At 43.6% G+C, this 19,042-nt stretch overlaps 1 protein-coding gene across 1 annotated transcript in view; it reads right to left on the bottom strand.

Moving 5' to 3' along the window:
• The window catches only part of TNFSF8 (TNF superfamily member 8), an 83,374-nt gene extending 66,330 nt beyond the window's left edge, over nt 1-17,044 (bottom strand). The window contains exons 1-2 of the mRNA XM_069241515.1: nt 16,797-17,044; nt 1,435-1,507 (exon numbers count right to left, since the gene is read on the bottom strand). Coding sequence (XP_069097616.1) covers nt 1,435-1,507; nt 16,797-16,934 — 211 coding nt within the window. The 5' untranslated portion in view covers nt 16,935-17,044. The remainder of the gene's footprint in view (nt 1-1,434; nt 1,508-16,796) is intronic.
• Between the last annotated feature and the right edge of the window lie 1,998 nt (nt 17,045-19,042).

Below are 19,042 nucleotides of genomic sequence, written 5' to 3' on the forward strand. Positions count from 1 at the left end.
ATTGTGACATATCTATGCTCAATTGGTGATTGTGATTCAATTTGCTTTCTTTTGAAAACGTTGCAATAGAACTTTTTATTACTCTTTTTGCCTTTTGAAAGATTGTCAGCATTTATTATGTGCTAGTAATATACTTTATTGTACACGCAACATATACTGTATGTGATTAGTTTTGCCTTTCTCTGCAGATCAGCACATCATGAGAGACCCATTAAAATCTCTACTATTTGCCAATCCAGGAATTACTGTTACTGTGGGTTCAGTGGTGGGCAAATAATGGAAATTATGAGATACTGAAGAATAACATGCAGGAATTGGTGTTTATAATGCATGCCAATTCCCACATTTTTGTCCAGGAATTTTAGAAGGAGAATACAAACGATTTCTAATTTCTACAGACAAAAATATCTGTGTGAAACCACAGAACCATAATTCTGATGGGCCACATATGTTATGTTACTGGGCCCATTGGAATAATCTCAGGATTTTCAGCATCCTGTAGCAGAGTTAAGGAAGGTTTATTTCATGGTTTGATGGTGTGGTAGAATGCTTAAATTTGAGGGGGTATTACTGTTGGACAACTGGACATTGATGGTATTGGAAATGGGTCTCACAGTGCAAATATCAATTTGTGACTTTTTAAAAAATATAGTAGACCTTTACGCCTTCTGGGTGTTGTACAAATGTGAATATTCATGGGGGGATTGGAAATGGGGGCTATGCAGTTGCAAAATAAAAGTATTCCATTTTGCATAATGCTGATGGTGGAACAGAGGCTTAGATGTCATTGTTTTTGTGGATTGTGACATATCTATAGTAAACTGGTTATTATGATTCGCTTTGCTCTCTCTAAAAGACATTGCTGTGGGGCATTTTTACTACTCTTGTCCTTTGAAGAACTGTCAACACTTACTTTATGCTATCCGTATATTTTATTGTAAACACAGCATATTTTCTTGGGGATTATTTTTCCCTTTCTCCGCGTAGGCACTTATTATGAGTGACTCAATAAAATCCTCAGTATTTCCCAAACCGGGAATTACTGTTACTGTAGGTCCTGCTAATTCCGGTGGTGGGACAATAACAGAGATTACACATAATTGAGGAATAACATGCAGGAATTGTTGTCTCCAATTACTGCATGTTTTCCCTGGGAATGTTAAATAGAGATTACAACTGATTTCTACAGACAAAACCTCTGTGTGAAATCCGATATCTGTAATTCCGATGGTGCAATATGCTATGTTACTAGGCCCATTGGAATTTCCAGGCCTTTCTAACGAGGACCTTAATGCCTACATTCATTTTAGGATTTTCAGAATCCAGTAGAAAAGTTTGCTTTCATGGTTTATGAATGCACAGATAACATGTCTTCGTTATAGCCAACCAGTCTTGCTCATCAGTCTGAGAATGTTTCTAAATCATGTTATTTACCTTTATCCTGGCTCGTGATGAAGGAGTTCTTCAGAGGTTCACTGATGTCTTTATTTTTTTCTGTCATGGGTCCCTGTGAGTTGACAAAAAGGGTAACATCAGACTCAAATGTGACAAGTACAGTATTTTTCACCAATTAACGTGTTTATTCCCGTAAAGTTACAGATTTTTACATCCTAGAACTACGGGTAAGCAAAGTCGAGGACTTTAGCTGTTGACGAGTAAGTGCTAAGTTATCTGATTTTCCTCAGAGCTGACATAGTCTTTCTTCCTTTATCATACCTGTTTCCTGCAGCTGGATGTCCAAATAGGACTTCATATAAGTAATTTACGAGCCACCAGTATTCGCGAGTGGAACCTGTTTTTGACCCTTGTGGCCCATAACACTGACTTTGTGAGGACAAGGACACAAACTATTCTCTATGAAGCATATCTAATTCATAAAGTTTTTAATGTTAAAAATGATATATTGAACATAATTTGTCGGAAAAGTTGTGATTTACATGCACTTTAGCAAAGCGAAAAAACGTCTTCGCAAGGATGAAAATGTTTTCCATACATTTTGCAAAACAAAAACTTTGTACCTTTTCACAACAGCTAGAAATCCCATGCTTTCTTATTCCACATTGTGCAATTCAGCCACTGATGGACATCTCGTTCTCTCACCCTTTTTACATCAAAGGTCACTTCTTTTTCTATAATTCGTGGCGCATGAGATGAGTGGCCTACAATGGTTCTCCCACTTCTAGAGTCGGTTGTTCAGTTTGTGTTTGTGAGTGTGGTGGAGGTATATTTAAAAAGGGAAAGGGGCTCTGGCACTGCAGCATTGTTTGCCCAGTGAATGTGGAAACTATACTCCAACTGTTATGCCTCATCACTTTCTAAAGCCACAAAAAACCAGTGGTGTTAGCTTTGTGATGCCTGTTGGCTGTGTAAGATAAATGAATAGCACCATTTACTTTGTGGGGAATAATTAGAATTGAAAATATTTCAATTCTGATAATATGAAACTGAATTCAACATTACTGAGGACCATGAAAGGAGTAGTGACCTTTGGAGTGTCTCCAATATTTATTTTCTCCCCGTCACACCACTTTCCTGTGTACTCTGTCTCTTTAATAGACACTTGGTGCCTTTTTGCTCCCAACATCTTTCTGAAACTCTCCATCTGTATATCTCACGTCATTTCTTTCCTCCTAAAACCAGTATTTTCACTCTCTCCTTCTGCATGTACTTTGCTTTATCGCCTCCACTTCTCATCGCCTCCCCCACACATACAACCCACTCATCTGCATTTCCATATCCTTCAGGGTTGTCTGCATTACTTACAGTTTTATTTCACCTTCACAAACTTTGCACCCTGCAGAGAGACTAAGGATTGGATGCGCGTGCAGTCTGCACATGTTTGCGATTTACTGACAAGCACAGTGAGGCACTAACATTACCTTCATCGTCACCTTCAGAGCTTTCAGCCGTGCACCGCCATAAACACCCAACCGCAACCTGATTACACTCAGACACCTGGAGGCGACTTTATTTGATGTGTGCTATACGGAAGTCATATGTCGCATGAACAAAACTAAATAAACACAACATCTTTAAAAAAGCGAACGCTCTTATGGAATGCATGAAGTAGTAAGCATATTAAATGTAAACAAGGGTTGCATTTGAGACATGAAATAACTTAAGGGGTGGTACAGTTTTATTAAGAAATAGATCAGTGTTCTTGCCATTAAAATAAAACCACAAATGCAGAGCGTGTTGGGGGCCTGGTTACGTTTTAAAAAAGCTCCATTTGTTGTTTGCTATTTACTACCCTCAGAGTTTTTGAATCCTTTCTAACTCTAGGTATCACACCTCTCCCCTTCTCGGTGATGCAACATGACACATGAATTAACTAGTTCAGTTTGAGCCTTTCGACTCGCCATTCCCCGGTCAAAGGGTCGGGATTATTCTCGATGCGTTAAAATTACTTGAGGAAAAATGCTCACGTTCTCAAACATGCAACAATGTAACAGCGCATAGTCAATAACAGAGAGATTCTTCCTGCACATGCTGCAGTTTACAAAATCACCGTCAATGACAGGTGCATGTTAACCCCTTAGCTGCTGGGCCTTTCCCCCCCCCAGTGCTGAGCCCTTTTTTGGCTATTTGGGGTAGTTCGCGCTTAGGGCTTCATAACTTTTTGTCCACATAAGCTAACCACGCCAAATTTGCGTCCTTTTTTTCCAACATCCTAGGGATTCTAATGGTACCCAGAGTTGGTGGTTTCCCCTGGAGGAGACCAAGAAAATAGCCAAAATACAGTGAAAATGTTGTTTTTTCCAAAAAAATGGGAAAAAAGGGCTGCCGAAGAAGGCTTGTGGTTTTTTCCCTGAAAATGCCATCAACCAAGGGTTTCTGGTGCTGAAATCACTATCTTCCCACCTTTCAGGAACGGGCAGACTTGAATCAGAAAACCGAATTTTTCAACACAAATTTGGCATTTTACTGTGACATACCCCATTTCTACTATATTTGGTGCTTTCAGCCTCCTTCCAGTTAGTGACAGGAATGGGTGTGAAACCAATGCTGGATCCCGGAATGCTAAACATTTCTGAAAACTAGACAAAATTCTGAATTCAGCAAGGGGTCATTTGTGTAGATCCTACAAGGTTTTCCTACAGAAAATAACAGCTGAAATAAAAAAATATTGAAATTGAGCTGAAAACAACAGCCATTTTTCTTTATGTTTTACTCTGTAACTTTTTCCTGCGATGTCAGATTTCTGAAAGCAATATACCGTTTTGTCTGCTGGACTCTTCTGGTTGCGGGGATATAAAGGGCTTGTAGGTTCATCAAGAACCCTAGGTACCCAGAGCCAATAAATAAGCTGCACCCTGCAGTTGGTTTTCATTCTATACTGGGTATACAGCAATTCATTTGCTGAAATATGAAGAGTGAAAAAGAGGTATCAAGAAAACCTTTGCATTTCCAAAATGGGATCAAGATAAGGTTTTGAGGAGCAGTGGTTATTTGCACATCGCTGAATTCCGAGGTGCCCATACTAGCATGTGAATTGCAGGGCATTTCTCAAATAGACGTCTTTTTTACACACTCTCTTATATTTGGAAGGAAAAAATGTAGAGAAAGATAAGGGGCAATAACACTTGTTTTGCTATTCTGTGTTCCCCCAAGTCTCCCGATAAAAATGATACCTCACTTGTGTGGGTAGGCCTAGTGCCCGCGACAGGAAATGCCCCAAAACACAACATGGACACATCCTATTTTTTTTATAGAAAACACAGCTGTTTTTTCCAAAGTGCCTACCTGTAGATTTTGGCCTCTAGCTCAGCCGGCACATAGGGAAACCTACCAAACCTGTGCATTTCTGAAAACTAGAGACCTAGGGGAATCCAAGGAGGGGTGACTTGCGGGGCTCGGACCAGGTTCTGTTACCCAGAATCCTTTGCAAACCTCAAAAAGTGGCTAAAAAAACAAGTTTTCCTCAGATTTCGGTGACAGAAAGTTCTGGAATCTGAGAGGAGCCACAAATTTCCTTCCACCCGGCGTTCCCCCAAGTCTCCCGATAAAAATGATACCTCACTTGTGTGGGTAGGCCTAGCGCCCGCGACAGGAAACGCCCCAAAGCGCAACGTGGACACATCAAAATTTTTGGAAGAAAACAGAGGTGTTTTTTGAGAAGTGCCTACCTGTAGATTTTGGCCTCTAGCTCAGCCGGCACCTAGGGAAACCTACCAAACCTGTGCATTTCTGAAAACTAGAGACCTAGGGCAATCCAAGGAGGGGTGACTCGCGGGGCTCGGACCAGGTTCTGTTACCCAGAATCCTTTGCAAACCTCAAAAAGTGGCTAAAAAAACAAGTTTTCCTCAGATTTCGGTGACAGAAAGTTCTGGAATCTGAGAGGAGCCACAAATGTCCTTCCACCCGGCGTTCCCCCAAGTCTCCCGATAAAAATGATACCTCACTTGTGTGGGTAGGCCTAGCGCCCGCGACAGGAAACGCCCCAAAGCGCAACGTGGACACATCAACATTTTTGGAAGAAAACAGAGGTGTTTTTTGAGAAGTGCCTACCTGTAGATTTTGGCCTCTAGCTCAGCCGGCACCTAGGGAAACCTACCAAACCTGTGCATTTCTGAAAACTAGAGACCTAGGGCAATCCAAGGAGGGGTGACTCGCGGGGCTCGGACCAGGTTCTGTTACCCAGAATCCTTTGCAAACCTCAAAAAGTGGCTAAAAAAACAAGTTTTCCTCAGATTTCGGTGACAGAAAGTTCTGGAATCTGAGAGGAGCCACAAATTTCCTTCCACGCGGCGTTCCCCCAAGTCTCCCGATAAAAATGATACCTCACTTGTGTGGGTAGGCCTAGCGCCCGCGACAGGAAACGCCCCAAAGCGCAACGTGGACACATCAAAATTTTTGGAAGAAAACAGAGGTGTTTTTTGAGAAGTGCCTACCTGTAGATTTTGGCCTCTAGCTCAGCCGGCACCTAGGGAAACCTACCAAACCTGTGCATTTCTGAAAACTAGAGACCTAGGGCAATACAAGGAGGGGTGACTCGCGGGGCTCGGACCAGGTTCTGTTACCCAGAATCCTTTGCAAACCTCAAAAAGTGGCTAAAAAAACAAGTTTTCCTCACATTTCGGTGACAGAAAGTTCTGGAATCTGAGAGGAGCCACAAATTTTCTTCCACCCGGCGTTCCCCCAAGTCTCCCGATAAAAATGATACCTCACTTGTGTGGGTAGGCCTAGCGCCCGCGACAGGAAACGCCCCAAAGCGCAACGTGGACACATCCAAATTTTTGGAAGAAAACAGAGGTGTTTTTTGAGAAGTGCCTACCTGTAGATTTTGGCCTCTAGCTCAGCCGGCACATAGGGAAACCTACCAAACCTGTGCATTTCTGAAAACTAGAGACCTAGGGGAATCCAAGGAGGGGTGACTTGCGGGGCTCGGACCAGGTTCTGTTACCCAGAATCCTTTGCAAACCTCAAAAAGTGGCCAAAAAAACAAGTTTTCCTCACATTTCGGTGACAGAAAGTTCTGGAATCTGAGAGGAGCCACAAATTTCCTTCCACCCGGCGTTCCCCTAAGTCTCCCGATAAAAATGATACCTCACTTGTGTGGGTAGACCTAGCGCCCGCGACAGGAAATGCCCCAAAACAGAACGTGGACACATCACATTTTTTCATAGAAAACAGTGCCTACCTGTGGATTTTGGCCTCTAGCTCAGCCGGCACCTGGGGAAACCTAGCAAACCAGCACATTTTTGTAAACTAGAAACCCAGGGGAATCCAAGATGAGGTGACTTGTGGGGCTCGGACCAGGTTCTGTTACCCAGAATCCTTTGCAAACCTCAAAATGTGGCTAAAATACCACGTTTTCCACACATTTCGGTGACAGAAAGTTCTGGAATCTGAGGGGAGCCACAAATTTCCTTCCACCCAGCGTTCCCCCAAGTCTCCCGATAAATATGATACCTCACTTGTGTGGTTAGGCCTGGTGCCTGCGACAGGAATAGATCACACAACGGTCAATGTTGGTCCTTACGTGAGGCAGCTGTTGACCCTGGGGTGATCCATTCCTGACACAGGCACTAGGTGTAGGCACTCAAGTGGGGTAGTGTTTTTATCAGGACAGGTGAGGAGTCACTGGGTGGTAGGAATGTTGTGGATCCCAGCATATTCCTGTAGTTTGTGTGACAGAAATGCGAGAAAAATAGAGTTTTTTCTCAACATTTCAGCTTTGCAGGGTATTCTGGGTAAGAAAACTTTGGGGAATCCACACAAGTCACACCTCTGTGGACTCCCCCGAATGTCTAGTTTCCAGAAATGTTTGGGTTTAGTGTGTTTCTCTATATGGCCGCCGAATCCAGGACCAAAAACACAGGTGCCTGCCTTACAAAACCAGTTTGTTTTGCCATAGACAATTTTGATGTCTCCACAATATGATTTGGGTGGTGGAATTTGGGGCTGAACTAAATTGGTGAGCTCCCAAGAGAGCACTCTCTCTCTGCTTGCCGCCGCATTCACCTGCTCTCTGGGTTGGCCTAACCCACTATTACCCAGTTGCACGAACAGCTTGCGAAGGGACAGCAGGACTGTCCTCATCACCTCCCTCATAATGTACTGGAAGAGGAGTTTTCGAATGGGACTCCTCTGACTGAAAAATCACTCCCAGAGTCTGCGCCATTGTCCTATCCCTCAGATGCTGTCTCAGTATCTGATGTCTCAGTCTCTGATCCTATGTCAGAGCGGTCCTCTATAACCCGAGTGCAGGCAGCAGTCATCCATCAAGGTGCCATCTCTGCTATTGGCTAAACTGTTGCTCTAAAACACTAGCCTACGTAGACAGTCACAAAATCGATGGTGTGTGTGAGATACGTGCAACAGTAGAGGCAACCTTACCTGCGCTTCTTCCCTCAATCAGCACGTACTTTCAAGACACTCAAAAAACACCTTGTCACATACCATTCGTCACAGTCTTTAGCACCTCCTGCGCGCAGTCCAACAATCATTATTGGTGCTCCCACTCCCTCCTCCTCGGATTCCCTCATTACCACCCAGCAAAAGTGCCCTTCATCTCTCCATAGACTTTACTAATGTACTCAGCTATTTACATAAAATACAGATGTGCTCTTTGCAGTAGGCATATAAACCTTCTGCGCTTCTTTATGGCACTAAAACTGCCACTAGACAAGTCGGACCCTTTTCCCCCCAGGGAAACCACACACATATTGACAAAAGTGATGTATATATGACAGCCAACCACCTGAAACTCAACTCAAGCAAAACCGAAATAATCCTCTTTGGCCCTCACCAAAAAAACCTGGGACCCCCCATGGTGGCCCACCACGCTAGGCCCTGCACCCACCCCCGCCAACTATGCACGCAACCTCAGCATCATCCTAGACTCCTCCCTCTCTATGACCCAACAAATCAACGCTCTTACCTCCTCATGCTTCAACAAACTCCGTATACTGAAAAACATTAAAATGGATCCCCACAGAGACCAGAAAAACTGTCACTCACGCACTCATCAGCAGCAGGCTTGATTACAGAAACGCCCTCTACGCCGGCACCACTCTAAAACTCAAGTGCAAACTACACGCATCCAGAACTCAGCAGCACGACTCATCCTCGACCTCCACCGACACGAACACATCTCTCCACACCTCAAATCCCTCCACTGGCTCCCCATTGACAAAAGGATCACCTTCAAGATCCTCATCCTCACACACAAATCACTCCACAACACAGGCCCTGCCTACCTCAACGAGAGTCACCTTCCACACCCCCACACGAAACGTCCGTTCAGCTGACCTCTCTCTCGCCTCTGACCCCCGCATCAAACACACCACCACCGGGGGCAGATCCTTCTCCTACATTGCACCCAAAACATGGAACGCACTCACAACTCACATTTGCAAGACCCAAAACCTACTTCTTTTCAGGAAGGGCCTCAAAACCTGGCTTTTTGAACAGTGAACCTCCTAGCCCCTTTCCCTCCCCCCCCGTCCCCCTCCCCAGCGCCTTGAGACCCTCACAGGTGAGTAGCGCGCTTTATAAATCTCTTTGATACAGATCTACCTATATATATATATATAAATATATATCTACATAGATATATCTATAGATATATCCATGTACCTAGATATATCTATCTACATAGATATATATATATAGATATATACATATATTTTTTTTTAGTTGTTGTATGGTTTCCTTGGGGGCCAAAATGGCCCCCAGGGAAACCCTACAACATCTAAAAAAAAAAATGCCCCCACAGGGGGTCACCCTGCCCACGGGCGACCCCCTGTCATTTCTTTTTTTTTTTTTTTTTTTTTTTTTAAAAATCCCCTGGGGGGGGGGGCGCGATCGCGCCCCCCCCCCCTCCCCAGGGGGCACCTACCTTTTTATTTTTTTAGGAAAATTATGCCGGGGGGGGGCGGCCCGTTTTCCGGGGGGGGGGCTGCCCCCCAAAAGTGAAATCCCTGGTGTCTAGTGGGGTTTCCTGGCCCCCGATCGCAGCTGTGCTGCGATCGGGGGCCAGGAAACCGTTTCAGAAGGCCTCATAAGAAAGGGGAGACTCTCCCCTTTCTTACGAGGCCTTCTGAAACTGTTTCTGGCCCCCCATCGCAGCTGTGCTGCGATCGGGGGCCAGAAACAGTTTCAGAAGGCCTCGTAAGAAAGGGGAGAGTCTCCCCTTTCTTACGAGGCCTTTTCAAAATGTTTCCTGACCCCCCCGATCGCAGCTGTGCTGCGATCGGGGGAGCCAGGAAACCTGAAAGTGTTTCCAGGCCCCCGATCGCAGCACAGCTGCGACCGGGGGCCAGGAAACACTTTCAGGAAGGCCTCGTAAGAAAGGGGAGTGTCTCCCCTTTCTTACGAGGCCTTCCTGAAAGTGTTTCCTGGCCCCCGATCGCAGCTGTGCTGCGATCGGGGGCCAGGAAACACTTTCAGGAAGGCCTCGTAAGAAAGGGGAGACTCTCCCCTTTCTTACGAGGCCTTCCCGAACGTGAAAAAGGCCGTTTTCCCCATGAAAGCAGGAAGCGGCCGCAAGGCTGCTTCCTGCTTTCATGGGGAAAACACCTTTGCAACGTCAGCGCGCCTCGCGGCGCGCTGACGTCACAAAGGGGCGGGTGGGGGGCGGGGGGAGACACGGTAGCTTCGTGTCTCCCGGGGGGGGAAAAAAAATAAATCCTCGGGTGCGACGCACCCGAGGATTTATTAATGCCCTTCCTGGTGTCGGCCACTGGTCGTGACCCGCACCAGGGAGGGTGTGTGGGCGTCGGCCAGTGGCCGACGCCCGCATTTAAGAGGTTAAATGGGCAAATACATAAGCAAGAACAATCATATGCATCGGTAGATACAGTCTCTAAAAGGCACCGGGTTTAATAAAACCATCTCACCAACAAGCAGAAACGTGCAACAATATAAGCAGTTCTATGCAGGAGCCGGATATAAAGTGCAATGAAATCGAATGCAGGAGCAATGAAAGGCAACAGTAGACGCAAGATACCTTGCTAGCTCCCATGTCACTGTATCTATAGCTTGAGCGCGCGCACACACAAATTCCTACACTTAAAAATGGTCACGGGTTGCTCTTCTCGTGGTTACTTAGGGTCGGATTTAGAGTAGGTTTCAAATGTAAAAGTCCACGATTTCCTGGAATAAGTGCAACAGACGGCACCAGGGGAATTTCCAAATGCGAACGGGTTACCACCTACTTGGAGTAGGTGGTAACCGCAATTGTTTTGCGACTGCATTCACAGTCACAAAACAATCATACATACCACTGCGATTGCCCTTGACAAACCACTTCATAATACCGAATCGGTATGTAGCCCCAAATCCAATTTGCGATTCGGTAACAAGTTACCAAATCACATAGTGGACTTTTTACATACCAAAACGCATTTTTGCGATCGCAAACAGCCCGTTGAGCTGTTTGCGCTCAAAAAAATGTATGATACATCTGGCCCAACTTTTTTTGTCAAAATCTGCAAATTAAGCAGCAGATGATGATTATGTGACAATTTTAAGCAAAATACACTGATAATGACAAGGTTTTGACTTTTCTCGTTTGGAAAGACTTGACAGGTTGTACTAACACAACACAGATATGCAATGAGATGGAGCAGTGCATGCGCTTATTATAGAAGGAAAACACTGGCAACAATTCACTGGCAGCACTGGCAACATGTGCTGCCACTGTCCTTCCTACTCTAAAATCTCCTGAGGTACTCGCAGAAGGAGGAGGTTGCTAACATAATTGGAACAAATTTAATAACAGACACCCACCTTGTGACTTTGCATTTATCCTTTACCAAGAAATTCTCTCATTATTTAACATTAATAGACAGAAACTGATTACAGTCAGGGCCACTAGACTTATGCACCTCTGCAGCCGTAGTGTTGTTTTTTTAACATAATTATGGATTTGTAACATATGCCACATAATCCATAATTGCAGATTTGAACAAAAAGCCATTTGAACCGGATCAAAAGCTGCTAAGAAGGCAGTGACGTTGCTGCACAGTGAAAGGCCATTCATAAAGTTTTACTGGCCACCTTCTAGCTGCATTTTGCTGCAGACTCATCTTCAGCTAGTACATAAGTTGATTCGTTTTTCCAGATAGTGTTAAAATGTGTAAAAAATGGAGAAAAAAAATAAAGTAATACAACCTGCATTACACTGCATACATTAGTCGATTAGTCAATCTTGCTGCATAATTTGATCCTCACCCATGGCATTTTTCTAGTGGCACTGATTATCTGATTATAGTGCTTCTGCTACTTCTTGGGTCCTTAACTGTTAATTTAATTTATTTGTCCAATGCACTTGCTGCAGAGATGTTCCTACAATCTGTGGCTTCACAAGTTCAAACCTTGCTACTCAGCCTTCCATTTCTGAAAAAATAAGCCTTCTTCTGGAAACTATTTTGCTGGTTTTTCTACTCTGTGCACTTTAGCCCTGCTAAGCAGAAATAGAGTACCCGTGCTCCTGTTTAAACATGGCTGAATTGGCTTATTCCTAGCTGATACATTTAACTTGCCTACACGTCCCAACTATATGGTCTAGAAAATGCAACCAGGGCCTGGAAGTTAAATGAAACTTGTGGACTGCAGAACATATTGTGCGATCCACAGAGTGGGCCTACATCATGGCTTCAGGCCTAACCTTGTTACCTGACTTCTGCAGTGCAAAGACTGCAGTGTAACCTGTTAAAATAACCTTTTTGACAGGCAAAGACTTCCCTTTTAAATAAGAAAAAAATACTCTTTTAGGTCCTGTAGCTCACAAAGTAGGGAGCATGTTAGTTTGAAAGTGGGACACATAGAAAATTAATTTAATTATGTACCTACAGTGACAAGGCTCCAAAAGCTCTTTTCACTGAGGCATGTCTGACTGTCCAATCAAGAAAACCAGGGTATATATTAAAATATTAACAATGCTACCTTTGGTTTAGTACTAGAAAGGACAAAATTAAACCACCATTTCCAATAGTTATTAAAAATGCAATGTAATTGAAGTTGAATTTTCAATACGTATTAAGGAAAAGTTACTTTTAGAAGGTTGCATTTACCATGCCTGCGGCTTCTGGAGGCTAATTTGCATTCTCTCCAGTGGCTTCCCAGCAATTCCGTAGCCTTTAATGAAGTGTGAAATTCCTTCCAAGAGACACACAATAGAAAATGTTGATAGTCAGGTGGATCTAAATGGGCAGTTATGACTCCTCTAAGCTCTGCTGGACTATCAGAGTGAGGCTTTTTGTTCCATCTCTTGGCACAACGGTGTTAAATCTTGCATGAAAAGCCTGTCTAAGACATGTAAACATGTTTCCCCCTTGAAAGGGATCAAACAGGATCAGACCACAATTCTTGGGTATCCTCTGTCTGGTTGCTGAAGGACCCTGATTTGTCTTACTAGACTCATGTCTCATTTGATGCGAGACCAGGGTCTTCTTCAAAGTGGATTTTAGTGTTAAACAGGGATTACTGAAAAGGTAGTTAGGCCAAGGCCTGGAAACCCTTACCCCACCCAGGAGTGACCCTCTCACACTATTGCCAACCATAAAAGTGGCACTGCAAGGGACCCTCCTCAAATACTGTCAGGACCTGTGGATGATCAGAAAAGGCTAGGACATGCTGTCTGTGACCTTAGAGGAACCCTGAAGGACTAGAGCTGCGCCTTCCTGAACCAAGGACAAAGAGGTAGACTCCAAGAGTCAGACAGCTAACCTTTTTTATGAATACAGGGACACAAAAGGCTGAAAGAGGCCTTTTCCTGAAGGGCCCAGTTGAGCAATTGCGACTGGACCTTTACTGAACTTTACAGTAGGTCTCTAAGTGCTTTCCCCAAAGGACCTGTGGGCCTTAGAAGTGTACTCCTGTGGTTGTTTGGGCACCAGAACAGTTTGGAAACTTTTGAAAATGTTTCCTTCGGATCCCCAGAGCTTCAGGGGAGACCATCAAGTTAAGAATCCAACTGTCTGTTTTCCCAGTGTCAGATTGAATTTCAGCTTCACATCCCATAGAGATCTTGGCACCTCTGGAAAAAAAGAAACTTCCATTCTGAGTGGGGATTTAAACATTTTCAGCAGAAAATTTCAAAATTCAGTCTTTTAATGGGGCCATCCTGCTTCAGGTATCTGGGATTTGGTACCATGACAGTGACTACAGTTTCAGCGACACCCACTCAGAGAGGATGTTTTTTCCAAAGAAGTGAGAAAGTCCCTTTTTTGAACTTTTCAACTTCCAGACATTCACTAGGATAAACCCACTTGGTGTAACCCGAGCGAGCTCCACCGCGGTTGGCATCAAATTGCGCCTAGATACTAGTCTACAGTGACTATTGTCTTCCATTGGCACTTTGTCCATTTTGATGCTATTTTCACCTAAAACTTTAAAAGATCATATCCCCATTTATCATTATTGGATTTTTGTTGTTTTTGTGTAATTTCGTTCATTACATTTTACTGCATTTTTTATTCAGTTTGGGAATTTTATTACTTTCTCTTTTGATTTATGGCTGTTTTAGGTATTGCATAAATACCTTACACATGTTTCTAAGTTAAGTTGGCTTGCTCTGTGCTATTGTTACCAGGGATTGAGGTCATGGTAATTTAGTGAATTTGAAAGTTCATCCTGATAAGAAATATTATTCATTGAGGTGGGCAATTGCCCACCCCAACAAATAATTAACTTTCTTATACATAGCAAGCGCGATAGGAAAAAACGTTGTTCTCCTACCATCAATATAAAAATTCGGAGCTGCGAGGTGTCCCTGAAATGGATAACAAGACACCCATTTAAGATTCAAAAACATGTGATGTTTTGGGCATTTTGAAAGGTAGAGTGCATAACGGACTTATAACACTAAGAATATTAGCTAAAAATGAATTCACAGCTGTGGAAGCAGTGGTATCTTCGTAACAGAAGTCCTGAAAAACCCACAGCCATCTTCAGAACTCTGGCTGCAGTGGAGAAGTAACAAAGATTCTAGAATCTTGACAAGAGGAAAAGGTGATGGGGTACAGAGATGAAAAATAGAGGTTGGTTAGAGAAGAGTGTGAGGATAGATATGACTAGTAAGAAAAAAGGAAAAGGAAGGATAAGGTAAAAGATTGATACGGAAACAGGTGCAAACATGAGTAAATATTGAATAAAGGTAAGATAAGAAATATGACACTTGTTAATTAGTGAGAAGTAGGGAGTTATTAGCTTCAAGGTACAGACTGTGAAAAATATGTTGAGGAAATGAGATGGATGGAGCAGGGTACTGATGAACAAAATTAATGATGTAAGTAGGAGGATGTAAGCTTGTACTGAGTTGGGGAGCCACTAAAAGGTGAACAGAGGGAGAGGAATACCGAAGGGCGAGGTTGACAGATGACACTTGTGAAGAACTGGGACGATGAGAAAAAAAGGTGGTGACATAGGAGGGTCATAAGCAAATAGTAGGTGGTGGGGGAAAGGCAAATGAAGAAGTTTGAAAAGACTGGAGGTAGTGGTAGAACACAAAGGAGAGATTGATGGACAGTGTGAGTGATTGATAATAAGGAGATGACGGGAATATAAGAGATTGGTGGGAGACTGGAGAATGGAAAAGAAGAGAAAGCAAGTCACTCATATATAGTTCAATTCTGAGGCACTCACAACAGCTGTAAGTTTCCTTCTCTCCCCTTAAGACATATTCTGCTCTAAAGACTAAGGGACAGATTTAAGAACCCCTTTCTCCATAATATCGCCACATTAGCGTCATTTTTGTGATGCTAATATGGTGATATTATGGCAAAAAAGGCACATCAGGTTTACAAAGTGGTGCAATGCATTGATTGTGCCACTTTGTTACCCCTTGCGTCACATTATACCTGTGCCCGGCATAATGTATGCAAGGGGGACATTCCCCCATTAGAGGGGGCCAAAAAATGCAGCAAAGAAATCAAAAAGATTTCTTTGCGTTATTTTTTTGGGGCATTTTTAACGCCTGCTTATAGCAGGTGTTAAAAGGGAGCACACTATTGGTTACAATGGCCCCCTATGCACTGTTCACAGTTAGCGGCAAAATGTTGGCGCCAATCCTGACCAGTACATCAATAGCATCAAAAATACTGATGCTATTGCCCTCTACTGTGCGCCATGGTGAGATGTATTTTAAAGATGGAGCACACATGGTGGCAGTAGTGGGGTGCTAAGGGGTGTAAGGAAAGTGGTGCTGCACTCCGTACAGCACCACTTTTCTTAAATCTGCCCTTAAGCGTAAAATGGAGAAAAGGAAGGGCACCGCAGGTATACAGGTGGATGTGGTGAAGTAAAAATAGGAGGAGAAAAGAGTTAGGTTCTAGGAAGTAGAGGGTGAGGTGATTGGGACAGCAGGGTGAAGCAGAAAGGAGTGAGAGTGGAGTTAGGAGAGAGGAGGGATAGATACAGAGCGAGAATTGGAGAGAGCAGAAGGGATAACGCCCCTAGTTTTAAACCTCTACAAATCCACTGTTAAAACAAGTCGACAGAAGCTGGCAGTAGATACTGTATGCAGCATACTTTTGTACAGACAATCTGGTTTACCCAGACCCAGCTCTCAGACAACTGGGGGACTCTGGACAGCCCCACTTATCTTTATGACCCACCCAGGCTCTCGATGGCCCTCCCCGAGCCCAAGTCCTGGAACTAGGCCTGTGTGGATCCTCCCCCTTTACCACTTACTCCAGAACTCTGAAGATTCACTATTGATAGCCACAATCAACTAGTCCCTAAAGGACCCTGAAATTAGAGCGTGACTGAACAGAAATGTTTATTTAAGACTTGCAATTCGTTCTACTATGAATTTAACCAGAAGTAAACATTCTTATTAAATTGCAGCCCTAAAGAATAGGAAGGGATTCCCCGAAATCTGCCAATTTTGCAGTGTCCCCATCATTGTCAAGCACACGTTTGCTAGTTCACACGTGATCAGTATGGATGCTGGTCACACACAATTTGAATCCACTATGAACTATTTAGGTTTCCCCCGTGATGGATCACCAGATTGCATGCTATATATTGCATTACAGTCACATTGCACCTATATCCATCTTCAGCTGTACTGTAAGGTGAATATATATTTAAGATTTAAATGAATTGGTTAACTGAATTATTTAACAGTAGTTAATAATTTTAGTTATACTTAATCCCGAAGGTATGTATCGGTGAAGATAGGAATAGTTAATACATGCTAACTTTATAATATAACGGTAGATAGATCCGGGGGAGGTCGATTGTAGTGACCTCTCTAAAAGTGTCAGAGAACTACTCTAACAGTACTTTAGTTTCATTTGATATAGAAAACACAAATACATTCAAAAAGTTCAGCTGAACTTACCGCCTTATGACAAAGTACCACCACCAAGATGGTGGTAGTGAGAAGGAGACACACTGAGCAGGATACGGTGGTGATACAGCAGAGGACCCGGATAATATGCCTCTGTGAACTTGGCATGCTGCCCTCCCCCTGCTTCATAGCAGCATCAGTGCTGGTTGTTTCCTGTGACAGCCACTGACTCGCTCTCTGACGCCACCTGAGCAGCTCTCAATCAGCTTCTGCTTTTATAGACTCTCTCCCACACGACACTCGTCTCCCCACTCCATCTAAATTAAAAAGTGATCACTTCTCCTTTTATAGCCCCCACCTACCTCCCAAAGCCGGAAAAACACCATCACGGAGAAACGAAAGCTGTCTTCAAAGGGAAGGGGCTGACACTGAGACAGATGTGAATCGCTGCTGCTCTTCACTCAGTCTCTTTGCCAACTCTTATTCGCACCTCTGATCCTCTATTAAGTTCTCCTGGCATAGTATATATGAGCACTACTCTCTCAGAAAATGCACATCAGTGGTCAGATGATGTGCAATGATCACAATCATAGAAAATTGAGGAAATAGATTGTGATACTATTGCAAAAAGTATATCTTGATGCATCTGTTGCCTATACATTTTTAGATGCGTGTAAAAGAGAAGTCAATAACGAAGCCTTGTTCCAAGAGGAACATTTAAGCTCACTGATTTTGTACTTTTTTCCTGTTGAGGTACTAATACCCAGCAGAAGGAAATTATGAGTAAGAATCAGTGGTTGCTGATTTCCTACACACAAGCACTCGTGCTCCACCACGTAATGAATGTCTCTACTGTTCCTTATGCGGGTGTAACCGCTCTTTGTGTTAGGTTGGGTGGACGACTTCCCCATATCATCTTTGCAGGACACTTTGCAAGCGTGTAGAGAATTTGGGGCATATTTATTAAAATTTCGTGCAGTGCAGTGCAGCAAGTCACCTTTGCTGCGCTGTATGACAGGAAACGGACAGGAATGTGCTGTACTTTACATTGTATGCTGCATTCCTGGCAATATACTGCCTAGCGCAAACATAGGCACCATTGCTCTTGTAAGCAGGAAGGGGCACCAAGTTGTACAAAAGCAATCCCTGGGGCATTTTTCTGTTTGTATGTGTGATGCAGAAAGAGGAAAAAATGAGGAGAATTAAACATATTTCTGCTCCTTATGCTGCACCTGGGGAGTCATAGCAGTTTTGTCACATTTCAAGGTCTGCAATGTATGGTAAATCTGAGAATGTGTCAAAGTCCATGGATGTTGCGACGGAACATAGTAAGGTTGTGTGACTTTGGATTTATCCAGTCACTCAGGGCCCAATTGTGTGGCGCACAAGCAACACAATCGTTTGAAAAATCTGCTGCTTTGTGCATGTAGAGGCTTTGCACATGCCACAACAACAAACAAGCATTTGCAATGCAACGGGTCTCGCGTTTGCTCATGTTAGAGCTGATAGCGTTGTAAACTCCTAACCCGAATACGTAACCCAAAAAAGTGCAATTAACTGTGTAAAGCGTTCAACTTCTGCCAAGCGAAATCGCGCCATGAAAATAGAGAAAAAGTAGTCCACGAGCCGGACAGAAAACAGCGAGCCTCACATGTTTTCTGTACTTGCTCGATGCGCTCGAGGAGGGCTAGCCACCAGAAAAGGCATGACGTATGCATGCCTTCCACTAATGAAATAAAGCGGATTTTAATAGGCAAGCCAAAGAACAAATGAAAAACACTGACCTGATGTTGACAGGGCTCCGAGCCCTTTTCTAATACCTAAAGCGTCTCGCTGCGATACGCATGCGCGAGCGCATGCAACGTAGGCTCGACCGTAAAAAGCACATTAACAGGACCCCTAACAAGGTTGGCAATTCACTGGCATGAGCACAAACCACAACTGGACTGAGTTTCTAATTGTGGCATTACCACTTTATCCACGTATGCTGAAAATAACCACAGAATTATAAATGTGGGCATAGCTCACAACAAGGCCATTTCCCAGGAAAACAGTAGTTTTCCATCTGACACAATGCCACCCCTGTCTGTGTTCTAGTAGACTGGTTGGAAAGTGTTCAAGGATGAGTGTAAGACACTGCAATATTAGTTGGAGGGGTAGTTGCCCAACTCAATAATTAATCACAATCCTTGTCAGAGTGAACCACTAAAGTGACTAAATAAATCAGCCCAGTCCTCTGGTAGCAATGCCACAGAGCAGGCATATGTGCCAAAACAGTAATAAAGGCAAAATACAAC

This window comes from Pleurodeles waltl, chromosome 6 (genome assembly GCF_031143425.1).
Source record: "Pleurodeles waltl isolate 20211129_DDA chromosome 6, aPleWal1.hap1.20221129, whole genome shotgun sequence".
Taxonomy (NCBI): Eukaryota; Metazoa; Chordata; class Amphibia; order Caudata; family Salamandridae; genus Pleurodeles; species Pleurodeles waltl.